This window comes from Lampetra planeri, chromosome 25, assembly GCF_965212315.1.
Source record: "Lampetra planeri chromosome 25, kcLamPlan1.2.h2, whole genome shotgun sequence".
NCBI classification, from domain to species: Eukaryota; Metazoa; Chordata; class Hyperoartia; order Petromyzontiformes; family Petromyzontidae; genus Lampetra; species Lampetra planeri.
In genome coordinates this window covers 2,182,282-2,198,296 of record NC_136131.1, presented here as the reverse complement: position 1 = coordinate 2,198,296, position 16,015 = coordinate 2,182,282, and the positions used below count along the sequence as shown (strand labels likewise).

The 16,015-nt window shown below is 50.0% G+C and overlaps 1 protein-coding gene across 1 annotated transcript in view; it reads left to right on the top strand.

Annotated features, from left to right (window-relative positions):
* NOVA1 (NOVA alternative splicing regulator 1) overlaps window positions 1–14,689 on the top strand; it is a 38,321-nt gene extending 23,632 nt beyond the window's left edge. Inside the window, exons 2-4 of the mRNA XM_078606396.1 lie at window positions 2,873–3,016; window positions 11,795–11,961; window positions 13,663–14,689. Of these exons, the coding sequence (XP_078462522.1) occupies window positions 2,873–3,016; window positions 11,795–11,961; window positions 13,663–14,652 (1,301 nt within the window). The 3' untranslated portion in view covers window positions 14,653–14,689. The remainder of the gene's footprint in view (window positions 1–2,872; window positions 3,017–11,794; window positions 11,962–13,662) is intronic.
* The last annotated feature ends 1,326 nt before the right edge of the window (window positions 14,690–16,015 follow it).

The window sequence follows — 16,015 nt, the reverse complement described above, 5'->3', positions numbered from 1 at the left end:
AATTAAACTTATTTCGCACCGTACGCAGCCAACCGTGCTAATCCGGGGGTGCTAAATTGCCTCGAGCTCCAGAAAGTGGCTGACGTTATCACACAGTGCTGGCGAGGGGGAAACGCTCTATCCCATAGACAGATAAGGTGGAGTCCACAGTTTTGCTGTACCGCCTTCTCGTGACAAGCCATGGTATTTACTTTCGCATGAGAAGGGAGTTCCACAACATGTGTGCGATCCACCAATCCTCGCTGTCTCCACAGTGCTGGCTTGCAGGCGTGCGCCACCACCGCCCGGCTATAATAGTCGTGTGCATCTGCTTTAATGTTAAACAAAACTATGCAATAATGTCCGACAATAGCAATATATGTAAATGTATTATTGTATGTTGGACTTCTTTCGTACCATACATAGCCGATCGTGCTAATCGGAGGTGCGGGGGGAAGGACAAAATAAACACGAAAAGCAGTTATAAAGAAATTAGTTTTTAATCTCGATGATTTAAAATGCATAGCTCCAGTGGCTTCGTAATATTGAATAAGCGTTCCAGACGGCCTCAGACGCGCATCTCAAAGTGCGCGACGCAGTGGCCATCTTTGTGCGATGTCCAAGCCGTGATGTGTGCAGACGCTTTTTTGTTTTTTAGTTTGAACAAATGTCATGGGAACGCAGTGCAGTTCGCGCTCCGTAATGTGAGCAGGTTGTAGATGACGCGTTCGTGATGATGCGATGATGAGCACTAGTTGAGACCGAGAGGCATGAAGCGAGCGGGTGGCATGGTGATGGGCATATTTTTTTACGTGACGAGTAATACTTATTATACTACTACGACTCATAATCAAGGGAACACTAACACAAATCTTCACCTTCCCTGTCCAGCATTCGAACGGTGACTTGGGAGCAGCAATCTGTTTGATATATCTCGCACAATTCGGGTTTCACGTGATTGCGGGATCAGTTGTTGATTGACACGTGATGCGCCGGTGATTAACGCAACAACGGGGCAGCTTGAGAAGTGACAGATAATCTGTGGACGTCTTCGTTCTTTGACGCAGATTAGAGGTACGCATTAATGTTAGATACAAATTACGTAAAGAAAACGAAACATCAAACGATACATTTGCAAAAAAATGTGCATTCTCGCGCAAATGGTTGCCGCATTCCAATCATCATCGGCCACGATCAGTCCACTGCTGGATGAAGGCCTGCCCAAGCCATCGCCATCTCTCGCTGCTCTCCATTGTAATGGTCCACAACTGGCGCCTTCACGCAGGCCGATTTCATCGCTCCATCTCCTCGGTAGTGGTGCTGTTGGGGCGCGCCCCGTGCATCCTGCCTGGCGCACACACACATAGGGTTGGATCGCAGACCCAGGCAGGGCATGCACGAGGGGAAGGGGGGCACCCAATCTGAGCGATTTAGTGAAAACCCCCACTTCCAAACAATGCAGAATGTCTCCGCAGAGTGGCACGACCCCCGGACATTTCTGGATCAATCCACAGACACATTCCTTTCCATCAACACAGGCTCAGTACAACAGCTGGCGTGCATTGTACACGCGCCCGTAGGAAGCTTTCCACAATCGCACGATGACTCCAGCAGAAGCTGGATATCACCACAACCCCCTAGGGAGCAAGGCCAGTTGTGCTTACACCAGCCAGTAGTGTGCTCGTTTCAGAAGTTGAACTTCGCCTTCCGCCTCCCCCACCAGGGTTACCTAAGCGCGCGTTGCTTATATCAGAAGTGCGCTTATCGAAGGCGTGCTTAAATGTAGCTGCCACTGTTTTGGGAAGCATTCCTACAACAGCGGAGCGAGAGCGGCGGGAGCCCATCGTGGGGAGGATCGGCCGGGTCACATCCACGTGTTGGGGTCACCACGTGTTGGGGTCACCACGTGTTGGGGTCACCACGTGCTGGGGTGTCACGTGTTGGGGTGTCACGTGTTGGGGTGTCACCACGTGTTGAGTTGTCACCACGTGTTGGGGTCACCACGTGTTGGGGTCACCACGTGTTGGGGTCACCACGTGTTGGGGTGTCACGTGTTGGGGTCACCACGTGTTGGGGTGTCACCACGTGTTGGGGTCACCACGTGTTGGGGTGTCACCACGTGTTGGGGTCACCACGTGTTGGGGTCACCACGTGTTGGGGTGTCACCACGTGTTGGGATCACCACGTGTTGGGGTGTCACGTGTTGGGGTGTCACGTGTTGGGGTCACCACGTGTTGGGGTCACCACGTGTTGGGGTGTCACGTGTTGGGGTGTCACGTGTTGGGGTCACCACGTGTTGGGGTCACCACGTGTTGGGGGGTCACCACGTGTTGGGGTGTCACGTGTTGGGGTCACCACGTGTTGGGGTCACCACGTGTTGGGGGGTCACCACGTGTTGGGGTGTCACGTGTTGGGGTCACCACGTGTTGGGGTCACCACGTGTTGGGGGGTCACCACGTGTTGGGGGGTCACCACGTGTTGGGGTGTCACGTGTTGGGGTCACCACGTGTTGGGGTGTCACGTGTTGGGGGGTCACGTGTTGGGGTGTCACGTGTTGGGGTCGCCGCGTGTTGGGGTGCCACCACGTGTTGGGGTCACCACGTGTTGGGGTGTCACGTGTTGGGGTGTCACCACGTGTTGGGGTCACCACGTGTTGGGGTGTCGCGATGCCCGTGTGCATTGCTCAGCGCACGCGGACAGCGAAATTTGATTTGTGGAGAGACGGCGACCACAACCACCGCCAATTCAGCCTCCGCAATGGATGCGCATCACCAATGCGTCAAATCCACCGCCACCTCAAATTAAACCCGCGCGCTAAATCGACCCGGCGAGTGTTCGGCTTTTGAGACGCGAGTTGTGATGTTGCTGCATCCGTCTCTAATCCCCCCCGCAGAGGAAGGCCTGTACTTCCTCAAGATTCTCATTCCGAGCTATGCAGCGGGCTCCATCATCGGCAAAGGTGGGCAGACGATCGTGCAGCTGCAGAAGGACAGTGGCGCCACCATCAAACTCTCCAAGTCCAAGGACTTCTACCCTGGTGAGTCTCTCCGACGTCCAACGGTGGCCAGGGGACTCCAATTCGCGTGTTCGCCGCACGTCACAGAGATTCGCGGTTCGACTCGGGACGGCCGCCCTGGTTAGAAACGCGCATTGAGATCGTTATACATTTCCACGTGATAAGCCGCTTTGTTGAGCTGTCATTTGTGGCCAGGTCGCTTCTGAAAAATAAGTTAATACCTCAGTGGGCCTTAGTTTCATTTGTATGTTTTTGGATGATTTGTTTACCTCTATTGTACTTTGCATTACTAAAGTGTTTTTGTATTGTTTGTGGTTGTAAGGTTCTGATCCGCCCCTACTGAACATCTGTAAAAAGAGCTAATCGGATTCCTCCTGCAGTATAAGTAAATATTTAAGGGGAAAAAATATATTCTGAATGATGTGGTGTGTGTTAACCGGAAAAAGAAACACGCGGCCCGTCCGCTTCGCGGAGTGCACATTGAAAGACTCCGTCGCCGCATTTGCAAGAGTAGGCCATCACTGTGTGCCGGGGTCATGGTCCAAACGTGGCACGCAAAAAAATTACACCGCCAAATTACTCTATCGAGATTATACGCAGCAATCGACGACCCCTAACTGCCAAACCCTTCTGGAAAAGAGTCTCGAGACCCAGTGAACCTTTCCTGGGTAAACAGGCACAATGATAATGATGATATTCTTGGTTCTTTCGGTTTCACACCTGATGATGATTGCTTGTGTTGCAGTCGAAACGTCGTGAGAATTTTTATTGTTTTATATTTACATTATTTTATTATTTCCCTTCTACGTGACTTTACCGAAAGAACCAAGAATATGAATCCCTGCAGTCACGAAAGCTTTAAATCAAAATAATGATTATGTTAATGCATATTTGTCTTCGAAAGCATTTCTCAAAACATCCCGGAGGTAATGTGCACCTTGGCCAGCGGCGATCTCGTCCGTCCCGCCTCCACCTCCGATTAGCACTGTTGGCTTCGTACGGTGCAAAAGAAGTTCAACATACACACAAGGACATACAGATCGTCGGTTCACACCACAGCAACTAGATTTCGGTATCTGAGTGCAAAGATTTCGGTAAAGTCACGTAGATGAAAAATACAAATAAAAATAATAAAATGAAAATAACTCAATTAAATCACGACGTTTCGGAGGCAACACAAGCTTCCGTCTTCAGGTGGAACCGTCACAGCACGCTTGCTGTATCAAGTATCAAGTAAGATACAGCAATCGTGCTGTGACGGTTCCACCTGAAGACGGAGGCTTGTGTTGCCTCCGAAACCTCGTGATTTTTATTTTATTTTTATTTTACTTTTATTAATTTTAATTTTTTACTTACGTGACTTTACCGAAAAAACCTAAGAATATAGTTATTTTCAGTTTTTTTTTCATCTATACGTGACTTTACCGAAATAACCAAATAGTATGGAGCCTTGCAGTCACGAAAACTTCAAATCTGGATATTGGTGACGTCTGGACCGGTGTGGGACATTATTATGTCAGGGCACATGTCAATAGTGTGACCCCTTTTGCCACCGTAGATCAACACCTTGGACATATTCCTCAGTCAGTCGCGGATCTATCATCAGCACTGTGCAGTATCCCGTGACCAATTCAACACAATGCAGTACCACCGCCAGGTATCGGTGCAAAACAATTAATGGCGCTCGAACAACGGTACTGGACTGTCCAGGTCAAATCCAGACAGGTGGCAACCCTACACGTGGTGGGGTCTTGGCTGGCAACTGGTCCTGTCAGGCACTGAGCCAGGCCTTGCTCCCTTGCTAAACTCAACTATTTTTATTTTATTTTACTTGGTAAGGCCCACTGAGCTGTATAGCTTTTTCTTTCATAAGTGACCTGGCCACAAACGATAGCTCAACGAAGTGGTGCATCATTCGGAAATTTGTAACAGCCAATTACAGTACGATAAACGCGTGTTGATTCTAAATGTGGAAGGGAAAACCGGAGGACGTGGAGAAAAATCCACGCATCCACAGGCAGAGAGAATATACAGACTCCAAATATACAGCAGGCGTCAGGGTCGGAATCGAACCCACGACCACCTACATACCAGGCCAGGGAGTTAACATTTCGCCACCGTGATGCTCATGGTGTGTGGAAGTCATTGACCTTCCTGTTCTATTGCAAACGGACCGACCCACTGTTATTATCACGTGGCAATGAGGCTTGACACAAATCAGCTCGTGTGTGTGTGTAGGTACTCGGTGGATTGTGATATCGCGTGATCGTGAGAGTTGGCGGAGGCTTAGGAAAGGCCTTCATACAGACGTCGATTGACCGTGGCTGATGATCGAGGCTTCAAAAGAGATCTGGCAGATATTTGGTGAAACGTTTTGAGCGTCACGCTCTTTAAGACAAATGACCATTGACCATTGATCTCGCGTCGGGCAGAGCACTTTGCTGAAATGGGAACTTTCCCCATTTGCCAAAACAGCTGTGACAAAACAAACTCTTAACGGAATGCATACCACCAAAATAATAATTAGCGTCATCGTGGAGTGTATAATTACCAAAATAAAGGCTCATACAATTGTCCCCTTCGTGTGTATATATATATAACTCTGTCTCTTCATACATTCAAGCAAAAAATATATTTCCTAAAAAAAAACCGATCGGCTTTTTGGGAGTGATACTATCAGCAGCATTAAGTCAGTCCAAGCGAAACTCTGGAGCGGTTTTGACATGCTGTCATCAGCAGAGCCAGGCTTGCTTGCATCAATGCTGCTGAACTGCCAGACGGTTACGGGCAAGGACCCCCCCTCCCCCCTCCTCTTTAAGACACGGATACCGCTACAGTCCAGCGGCCCCCAACCTTTGTGGCACCAGGGACCGGTTTCGTGGAAGACAATTTTTTCACGGATCGGGGTGGGGGGGTCATCATTGGGTCTTTCCCCCTTTTCAAAGAAGCTCTCCAGCGACGTTTGTTTTTTACCCATGTTGGCTACTAGGGATTAGCAGCTTGTGGGCTCACCAACACTGTGACAAGTGCGCAGTGCAGGAAAGAGGCGCGGATGTAAGTGGTAAATAATAAAACAATGGGGGCGGCCACGCGCGGACTCACCGCTCTCACCTCCTGCTGTTGTGCGGCCCGGTTCCTAACAGGCCACGGTCCGGTACCGGTCCGCGGCCCGGGGGTTGGGGACCCCTGCCGTACACAATATTGCATACAGTGGCGGACGTGAAAAGCCTGCTGAACCGAACTAATCGGTGGTAAATCAAGGACAATAGCAACGTGTCCCCATGCCACGTGAGCCATCACACGCACCGCATCAGATTGGCGTATTGAGTCACTCCACAAATGGCCACGTTTGAACGGGGGGCAGGGGGGCAGGGAGGGGGGGTCGTTCGCCCCCCCGCCGCCCCGCCATGGACCTGGCGTGCCGACCGGCCACTCCGTCCCTCCACGAAGTGGTGCACCAGCGCTATTTTTTGCTCCGCGAATGTCTCCCGATCCTTCCCCGCTCAGCTGTTTACCTTGGGGAACGGCTCGAGAGCGAGCGAGAGAGCGAGGGCACGGGACGGACCCCCTCCGCTGGCGCGCCTTGTTTGGTAGCGAGTGGCGTTGCCCCCCGCCCGCGTGGCCCGTCCGGCCGCGTGGAAATGTTGTTATAATTTATCCGTGAGGATTCGTGGCATTTCGCCTTTCGTTTAGGAGCCGCTCAAAAATAGCCCTCTGCAGTGGACATAGGGTAGGGTTTTTTTTAGGTTTGTTTGAACGTTTACATTTGATGCTATTTCTTTTACGTTATTACATCCGAGTGAACATGCAACGTTGTGTCAATGTTGGGCTAACGATGGCACGTGGTTGGAAGCGTTGGACCCACGTCACTGCTGGCAGAAGGGCCTCCACTAGAAGTAGCTCTGCAGAGTCCCTCTCTAGCGGGTACTTGGCCTACTCTTCCACACCAGCCAAGCATCTTGTAGTAGGTGGCATATCCACACTTTATCCGACCGTGACTGTGGTGTACCCACTTATACCGGGACATCTGTGAAGAAGAGCTTCATAGATTTCGATTTAAAGCTTTCGTGACTGCAGGGATTCATCTTGGTTCGTTCGGTAAAGTCACGTAGAAGGGAAGTAATAAAATAATATTATGTTTTATTTTTATTATTGTATTACTTCCCTTCTACGTAACTTTACCGAAAGAACCAAGAAGAAGAGCTTCATAGCTCATCGGATCCCTCCTCCTCCAGTCTAAATAAAGATTCCGATTCTGATATACCGCGAGCATAGGCCGAGTTTGACTTCTATATTTGTGTGCGGCGGGGTTGGGAAGGAATTCACATTAGGAATCGCGGGTGCATATAATTAATAAAAAAAACATGGAATGTTAATTGTAAACTACTGGAAAAAAATGGTGTCCAGTTTGGTGGGGGGGGGGGGCGTTGTCCCCCCCCCCGTGCCCTCCAAACTGCGCCCATGACCTGACCACGAGGTGGGGGGGGGGGGGTGAATGTTAATGTTAGAGGATCAAACTGAACCGGCGACCTCCAATCACGAGTTTACTACTTTCAAAAGAAACCACCCCCCCCCCCAACAAAACTTGCAATCGTGCACCCAAGGTGCCCAACGCAGAGTGCGACCGCTCGCACGGAGTAAACAGGCAGAGCGCTGGCGCGGGATGTGGCCGTGCCGCCTCGCCACGCGGAACAGCCGCCGGCGTCTCTGCCTCCCTCTGCCTTGCTCGCTCGCTCGCTGGGACGGGGCAGCCCACGGCAGCAGAAGAAACAAAAACCGGACCTGGCTCCGGTTGCGCCGTTGGCAGCTGACTCCCAATTAGTCGTCGGCGTTCCCGCAGAGCCGGCCGTTATTCCCCCCCCCAAGCCTGCCCCCCCTCCCATACCCACCCCGGAAAGTTAATTAGCGGAGCGTCTTCTCGAATAACAATCTGACAGATGCTCTCGCAAAAAGTTGAGCGTTTTTTTGGGGCCGACCGTGCAGCAGTACGGCGGAGTTGGTTTGGCTTTCTTTCAATGTCCACTTCGCTGGATTTTTAAAAAAATGCGTAAGATTCCTCGCGAATACAATGATCCGTATTTGTGTTTGGGCGAGGCCACGTGGTGGTTCCATGCCACAAATCTTGTGGAGGGTTAACGATGAGTGAACATTTTTTGGGGATAAAACGACCACAAGTCCTAACCCAAAAAAAACTAATATGAATCACTGGGATTATTTGTAATCCCTCCCAATGACTTTGTATTCATCCGTACACTTCATTCCTTTCATCCGAGTGGAAGAGTGCGGATAAAACACAGATAATTGGACTGAGATTGCTGCCACTCCTGCATCGCTGCTCTTCTTATACCCGCACGAAGATGCGGACAATGGGAAGACGCCGGGACATACTTCCTAGCATCCGGCTTCCGTGAAGTCCGTTGGACAAGCTCAGCGGATACGAATTGATGATTTTGCAAAGGAATTTCTGGGTTAGTAGTCACAGCAACGAGTTCTAGTTGACTGCCATACACAGTAGCAGATGATCATGATGATGATTTACATAATGCTGAAGACAATTATTTGCCATGCACAGTAGCAGCTGGCCATGATGACTAAAATTATGCTGAAGACAATGATTTTGCCATCCATAGTAAGAGCTCAATAAGATGATTAATATCATGCTGAAGACAATGATTTTGCCATCTACAGTACCAGCTGATCATGACGATTAACATCATTCTGAAGACAATGATTTTGCCATCCATAGTAGCAGCTGATCATCATGAATGCTGAAGAAAATGATTTTGATTCTGAAGATGACAATGACGATGGGTGCTACTGATGCTGCCCCAGGAGATCAATGCCGCCTTGTGTGCTGTGTGCAGCCACCCACAATGAAGATGCTGACCGTGATGATGATATGCCCAGCCGTGCTACTGCGGCGACTGCGTTTGTTTTAGGGCTGTAGTAAATGTCTGATTTGTGCCTTTGATCTTCGGCGCAATTATCCGTGTCATAATCACAGTGGTCGCTCCGATACGCACCTTTGACCTACACAGTGCTGCTTCTGCTGGAGATGCAACTACTTCACGTTTCACATTGCGTTTGATGTGTCACGTGTGACGATGAAATGCCCATGCCAAATGTCACGGTCGAATTCTCCTTTCCCACTCCTCCAAGCGTGCAGGGGACTTCGCAAGCCTTAAGACAAAACCACACAGACACGCGGACAAAACATACACACTGCAAAGATCCCCTGTATAGCCTTAACAGACTGTTGGGGCAAGTGCTGTTCGCGAGAAGCGCCTATAAAGGCCGGCACAGCACACGAGGGGATGGGTGGGTGGCAACCACGCCCGGCCGCCTTTGTCTCCCTGGTGGCGATGTTTACTACACACCGCACCAGTTACTCATTTTAGTCCGAGTCGACCTAGGGGAGGCCTTGGAACGGTTCAGAAATCGTCACTGACACAGACTGCGTGCATGCACAAATTGAATACAGACACGTGGACGGGCAGGTTATAATATATTATTGCATGTTTACCGTACGAGTGGGAAAACTCTTTCAAGATTAGAGTATTTGGCTGCTATAAATTCCCACGTGATAAGCCACTTCATTAGGCTATCACTTGGGGTCAGGCCGCTTCAGTGGGCATTTACCTGGTTAAATAAACAAAGTTTAGATAGAGGGAAGACTGGCGTGGCAGACTCCGCTACACCAGATGGTCTCCGCACCTTCGATTGGCACGGTTGGGGGCCACGTACGGCGCGAAAGAAGTTCAACACAAAGTACATTCACACGTGCAAACAGCAGCTCCGCGGACGTGCGCGGTGCCAACAGAGGGACACTAGGTCACAAAGTCGGCAGACACCACCAACACCAATCCCCGCCATTCACTACTAAGTGACGATTACGTCACCACGGCGCCTGTGCCAGGCTAGGTGCACTTTGAGGCTCTCACGTGAAGTGTCGAAGGCTCGCTGACAGGAGGTCTCTGGACAGACCCAGCAGGTGCCATGGGTTGGCTGACTGAGATGACCGGTAGATGCATCATCAGCTTGTGCCCCTTACTGTACCAACTCACTTTATTTTAGCGGCCCTGGCGCTCCGCTCGTTGTTGTGAGCGTCCCTCCTCCGCCCTCCGTCGTTGTTGCTGGAGGGCGACTGCCTCCAACTGCCCAGTAGCAGCAGCCTTCACGAGCCTCCTCCAGCCACGACCACCACCACCGTCGTTCCACGACCGACCCTTTCAAGTCATCACAGGGAAACGTTCAAATCATTAAAATATTCTCAAATAATTTTTTTGCAAAGCTAAAAAACCCATCGCCCTCCGCTGAAGGGTGCCGTGGATATATCCACCGTGTAGTGCATTTAATAATTTGTATATTTACTTTGACACAATTCTCCGAATCCCTATCACCGGGGACTCTAAATACGCACGTGGGGTTGGATTTGTATTCAGATTGGACGGTGCGTGCCCCCTTCCCTCTGTCCCTGGCTACTCAATCGCCATCTCGCCCACCCCCCCAACCGCACGAGGAGGAGCCGGGGGCACCGCGCGCGAGTGGCCAGCAGGGGTTTTGTGAGGTTTCCCGACGGTGGCGTGTGCGTTATGGTCGCCCACCACCCTTCCCAGCGTGTAGACCACATCGCGCAGTGGCGCTGTGTTTATCGAAGCTGTGCGGCAAGAGAGCATACCGCAACAATGCTGGTACCAGGTTTCGGCGCAAATCAATTCCCGCCATCCGAAATGCAAATTCCCAGATTGCCATCGACGCAGCCCTGCCATGACAAGATATACCACTTACTTTGTCACCACCTAAGAGACTATATTGTACACAATACTGTAATAAGAGTTCCACACAATACCGTTCCACACAATACCGGTACCCGGATCATTGGGGGTGGCACGTGCCCCCCCAATGATCCAATCGAAATCCCTAATTTCGATCGGATCATTGCGGTTTATTAGTAGTAAATCGGCATTTTGCGACCCCCACTGCCACTGTGTAGCATATTATTATGTGCTAGGGACTCTATGAGATGATAGGACAATAGTCTAATTGGCACGCGTCGAATAAAAAGCAACAACTCCTCTATCATTTTTCGTTGCTGGAGGGGTTGCCCCCCTCTACCTGAAAATCCTGGCTCCGCTATTGGGTATATATCAATTCCTTCCGCCCGAAAGCAGATGCCAATTCCCAGACTGGCCGTGTCAAACCCAGACAGATGGTGGCATCGCTCGAGGTGTTGGAGTTGCTGCTGTGCTCGCTACAGGAACAGCACCGATTGATCGATACCCCCCTTCGTGAGACACCTCTCACAACTCTCCCGTCCCCCCACACAGTCTCTCGCCAAAATACCACGATCATCATTCTCTTCCTCTTCTGCTGCTGCTGCCTGCAGTACATCTTTACTCTCCGCGGAAAGACCTCTTCATCCCTTCCTCGTCGTAACTTAAAATGTCATCGTCGTCAATCTATTCTCTTTGTGTTTTCCTCTCTTTCAGATTACTTCCATTTTTCCCCGAACAACAACAAACAAGAACAACGACGCTTTTAAATAATAGCTCGTTAATTTGTCGGCCTTAACGCAGCGGTGGGCTGGTGGGCCGCATATCTTTGGTGGTGGCCGGAGAGGGGTGAAGGGTGAGGTGGTTGGGCCCGTCCCCTGTAACCACCTGCTTGGACCAGCAGCTTCTCACTGGCTAGCCACGCTTTGCCCGCGCGATGCAGTTTTTTGTTTGTCTGCGCCTCGTGCACGCGTGCGCTCTCACGAGGTGCCCACGCCACCGCGTGCGTGCGTCTCCCCGCCCGCAGGTACCACGGAGCGAGTGGCGCTCATCCAGGGCGCCCCGGACTCCCTCAACGGGGTGCACTGCTTCATCGCCGACAAGATCCGCGAGATGCCCACCGCCGGCGGCAAGTCGGAGGCCATCAGCATCTTGCAGCCGCAGACGACCGTCAACCCTGACCGCATGAAGCAGGTTTCTTCCTGACCGCACCGCACCTGGAGCTCAAGCCGCGTTCCCACCGCACGCGGTCGCTCGTCACGAGTCGCGGCCGTTCGTCATCGCGTCGGCCGCTCTCACTCGGCCCCAAGCCGCCACCGCCGCCTCTGACGATCCGCGCGACGCATCGATCCATCCAGCACCGCCTTGTTGCACACACGAACTGACTTCATCGCTCTGTCTCCTGGGTGGACGTCCTCTCGTGGACTTGAACCCATCCCGCAATCGTTCTTGGCCATCGTCCATCATCCCTTCTAGCTACGTGTCACGCCCAAGCCAACTTAACTTTTCCGTGCGGTTCGAATGATACCATTCACCTAATCCGTGCGTTCCGTCTTCTGTCTTCCAATTACGATGCGCGTGTCTCTCCACGCTCCCGCACACCTTTTTATTGTTTCTATATTTGCAGTCATGACTGCGTTTCTGAATACGTCGCAGCAGGTAAAACACACCAACGTGAAGCTCTCTTTTGTGGGCGCATTGCTGAGTTACTTTCCATTGTCAAGCTCAACCTCACAGAAGCACTCTGTTTAACAAGCGACATCATCGCTCGTTAAATACAGCTGGAACACAGATCCCAAAGCAATGTCCCTTTTCTTGAACGCTCACGACGATAATTCTCAGGCAAGATGACGCGACATTACAAATTATAATAGTGAGAGGGTTACTCTAACCCGCCCTGGGATTGACCGCTCTATTATCTGCATCGCAGAAACAATCCGGAAACCATGCTCGTATTGGGTGGCCTCCGAAGACGAGGAAGTTCTGCGGCCGTCTGGAACGCTCTTCCGATGTTAGGAAGCCACTGGAGCTATGCACTTTTAAATCTAGATTCAAAACTCATTTTCTTACGACCGCTTTTTGTGCTAGGTTTGTTGTCCTTCCCCCGCACCTCCGATTAGCGCGGTTGGCTACATATGGCACGAAAGAAATTCAACATACATACATACATATGATAATAAGGTTTTTCCCTTTTTTATGGCGACAAAACAGGTGTTAAGATGTTAAAACACCAAACTGAAACCTTTTACAAGGAATCATGTCTGCATTAACCACAATGCTTGTGGTCAGAATGCAAACAAAAAACAATACTCTGATAATATATGCATTGTCCTTTAAACTGATTGGTCCACACCAGAGACAGCTTTCTTTTGAGCCTCGTCTCAAACGGTGTTAGACCAGAGAACGCCAAAAGGCGTACAGCCCAAAGACAATGCACTATCAGAGTAATGAGAGCTCGGGGTGAGCATCTACATCTCCTTTGCCAGTACCAAAATATGATAATAGGTTTTTCCCCTTTTTTCTGGCAACAAAACAGGTGTTAAGATGTTAAAACACCAAACTTAAACAGACATATGTTTAAATCCTAAATTTCAACCCCGGTTTCATTTTAAGGATGAATTTACTTCGTGGTTTGTGAATGTTTAATTTGTTTGGCATATTCATATACAAATTGTCCTTGACAGCAGCCCTAACACAACCAGATACCAGCTGCATTCGAATGCAAGCCTGAGATCTGTGCATCACGATATAAAACTAAAATATAAATACATAAAATTAGCCACTCTGTTTTTTGTGCACGTGACTAATCCTTGCAGTATCTTGTTCACAAAATGCGTTGGTTGTCACGAAGAACAACTGTCGATCTTCCTCTGTTTTTTTTCCTGTTTTTGTCAGGCAAAGATCTTGGTCCCAAACAGCACCGCTGGCCTCATCATCGGTAAAGGTGGCGCAACGGTGAAGGCCATCATGGAGGCATCTGGCTCCTGGGTGCAGCTTTCTCAAAAACCAGAGGGCATCAACCTCCAGGAGCGCGTCATCACGGTCAGCGGTGAGGCCGAGCAAAACCAGAAGGCCATTGAGCTGATCCTGCAGAAGATCCAGGAAGATCCGCAGAGCAGTAGCTGCCTCAATATTTCTTACTGCAACCTGTCGGGTCCCGTCGCCAATTCAAACCCGACGGGGTCGCCGTACGCGAACGCGGCGGAGATGCTGCCCGGCTCGGCGATGGCCGCCGGTCTGCTGGGCCAAACCAACCTGGCCACGGTGGCCGCCTTCCCCACCCTCGTGTCGGGCTTCAACGGCAACGACCTGGTTGCCATCTCCTCGGCCCTCAACACACTGGCCAGCTACGGCTACAACCTAAACCCTCTGGGCCTAGGGGTCAGCCCCGCCGGGGCGACCGGCATGCTCGCCGCGGCGGCCTCGAGCTCCAACCCCGCCGCCGCCGCCGCGGCGAACCTGCTGGCCAGCTACGCAAACGAGGTGGCCGGGGTGGGGCCCGGCTCTGCGCACTTCCCCCTGGGGGGGCTTTCCGCGTCCGCCCTCACCAACGGATATTTCGCGTCGTCGCCCCTGACGGCGGGCGCCATTCTCACCGCGGAGAAATCGTCGGAGGCGAACAAGGACATGATCGAGATCGCCGTCCCCGAGAATCTGGTCGGTGCCATCCTCGGCAAAGGCGGAAAGACGCTGGTGGAATACCAAGAACTGACGGGGGCGCGCATCCAGATCTCCAAGAAAGGAGAGTTTATCCCTGGGACGCGTAACCGGAAGGTGACGATCACGGGGACAACCGCCTCGACGCATGCCGCTCAGTATCTCATCACGCAGCGCATCACGTACGAGCAAGGCGTCCGGGCTAGCAACCCGCAGAAAATCGGTTAGGCTCGCCTGCTATTCTTATGACCAACAAGTTAATGCAACGGTAAAAAAAACAACCTTGACTGATTCAGTTTTGGGGGGAGGGGGTGGGGGGTAGTAGATGGGTGGAGGAGGGTTTCTGTCCAAATGAACAGATACTGTTCAATAATTCATTTCATCATCAGTTTCATCTTTAAGATACATTTTACTTCATCGTTTGTGAATGTTTATTTTTGTTTGGCATATTCATATATTTCTGCTGACCTCAAAAGTGTTACTTTTCACAATTTTAATTTTGAAACTGCGTTGATTAAGACTTGCTTGGGCGGATCAGTGATTACAATTTTATTTTATAACTGAAAAATATATATATTTGCCTAAATATGACAAATGTTAAACGCGTGCAGTCGCTGTTGCATTTAGAGTTTATGTTGTGAGCCAAGTGACTTTAAGTATCAGGATACAATTAGTCCCCATTTCTGTGACAATCACGTGACACACCTGCTCCGTAAAAACGCTGTAAATACTGGCGGTGATGAAGCAAGCCCCCATTTATGGCTGAAGGGCTCACGCCTCTGAATGTCTATCAAGTTGAATGTTACATTTGTAGAAATGCGATTTCCTTCCTTTTATGTTTTGTCATTCCTTGTTTTTAATATTGTGTACAAAATAATTAACTTAATTTATAAAAAAAAGAATAACAAATTTGATTATTACTTTAAACTACACATTTATTATCGCAGTTAGATGTTTGTATTTCTTTATAAGAAAAACAAAGGTTACTTTATGATTAACGGTGTCTAAATACCGTTAAACGAGCAATGCATTTCAACTTCAGGAATTATTTAAATTCCCTTGACTCATTAATTGGAATGTTGCAATTATGCTTCAGCCTTGGGAAAACCCGAAATGACGGCCACTCTCCGCCACATCCACACCTAGCCACGTGGCCTCACACACCCCAATTCGCACATTCATAGCTGTCTGCTCTGCAATGTATAGAAAATATAAAAAGTTTCACACAAGATTTTATATTTAAAATGAAAAAAGCCGCAGGGTCGTGCATTAAATGAGGAAAGCCAAAAAAGTGATCAAATCTCGATGCTTAACCGAGCGATCGGGGCAGTATTCATTTCCATTGGATGGCCGAGCTAGAGTTGTAAATTCCACATTCCCATGGAGGGTGATGGGTTGTCATTTCCTCCGAAGGGCAACCGATGCTGTACAAAAAGAGTGGTGCTCAAACATTACCGCATTAATATTAACGCCAAACTAATCCATGGGTCACTCATTTTACTGGTGCATGCAAACATTGCATTCGATGTCTGGTTGTATATCTGTTAGATTAATTATCAAACCACAGTGTACTGGAAACATTCAGTGTCCC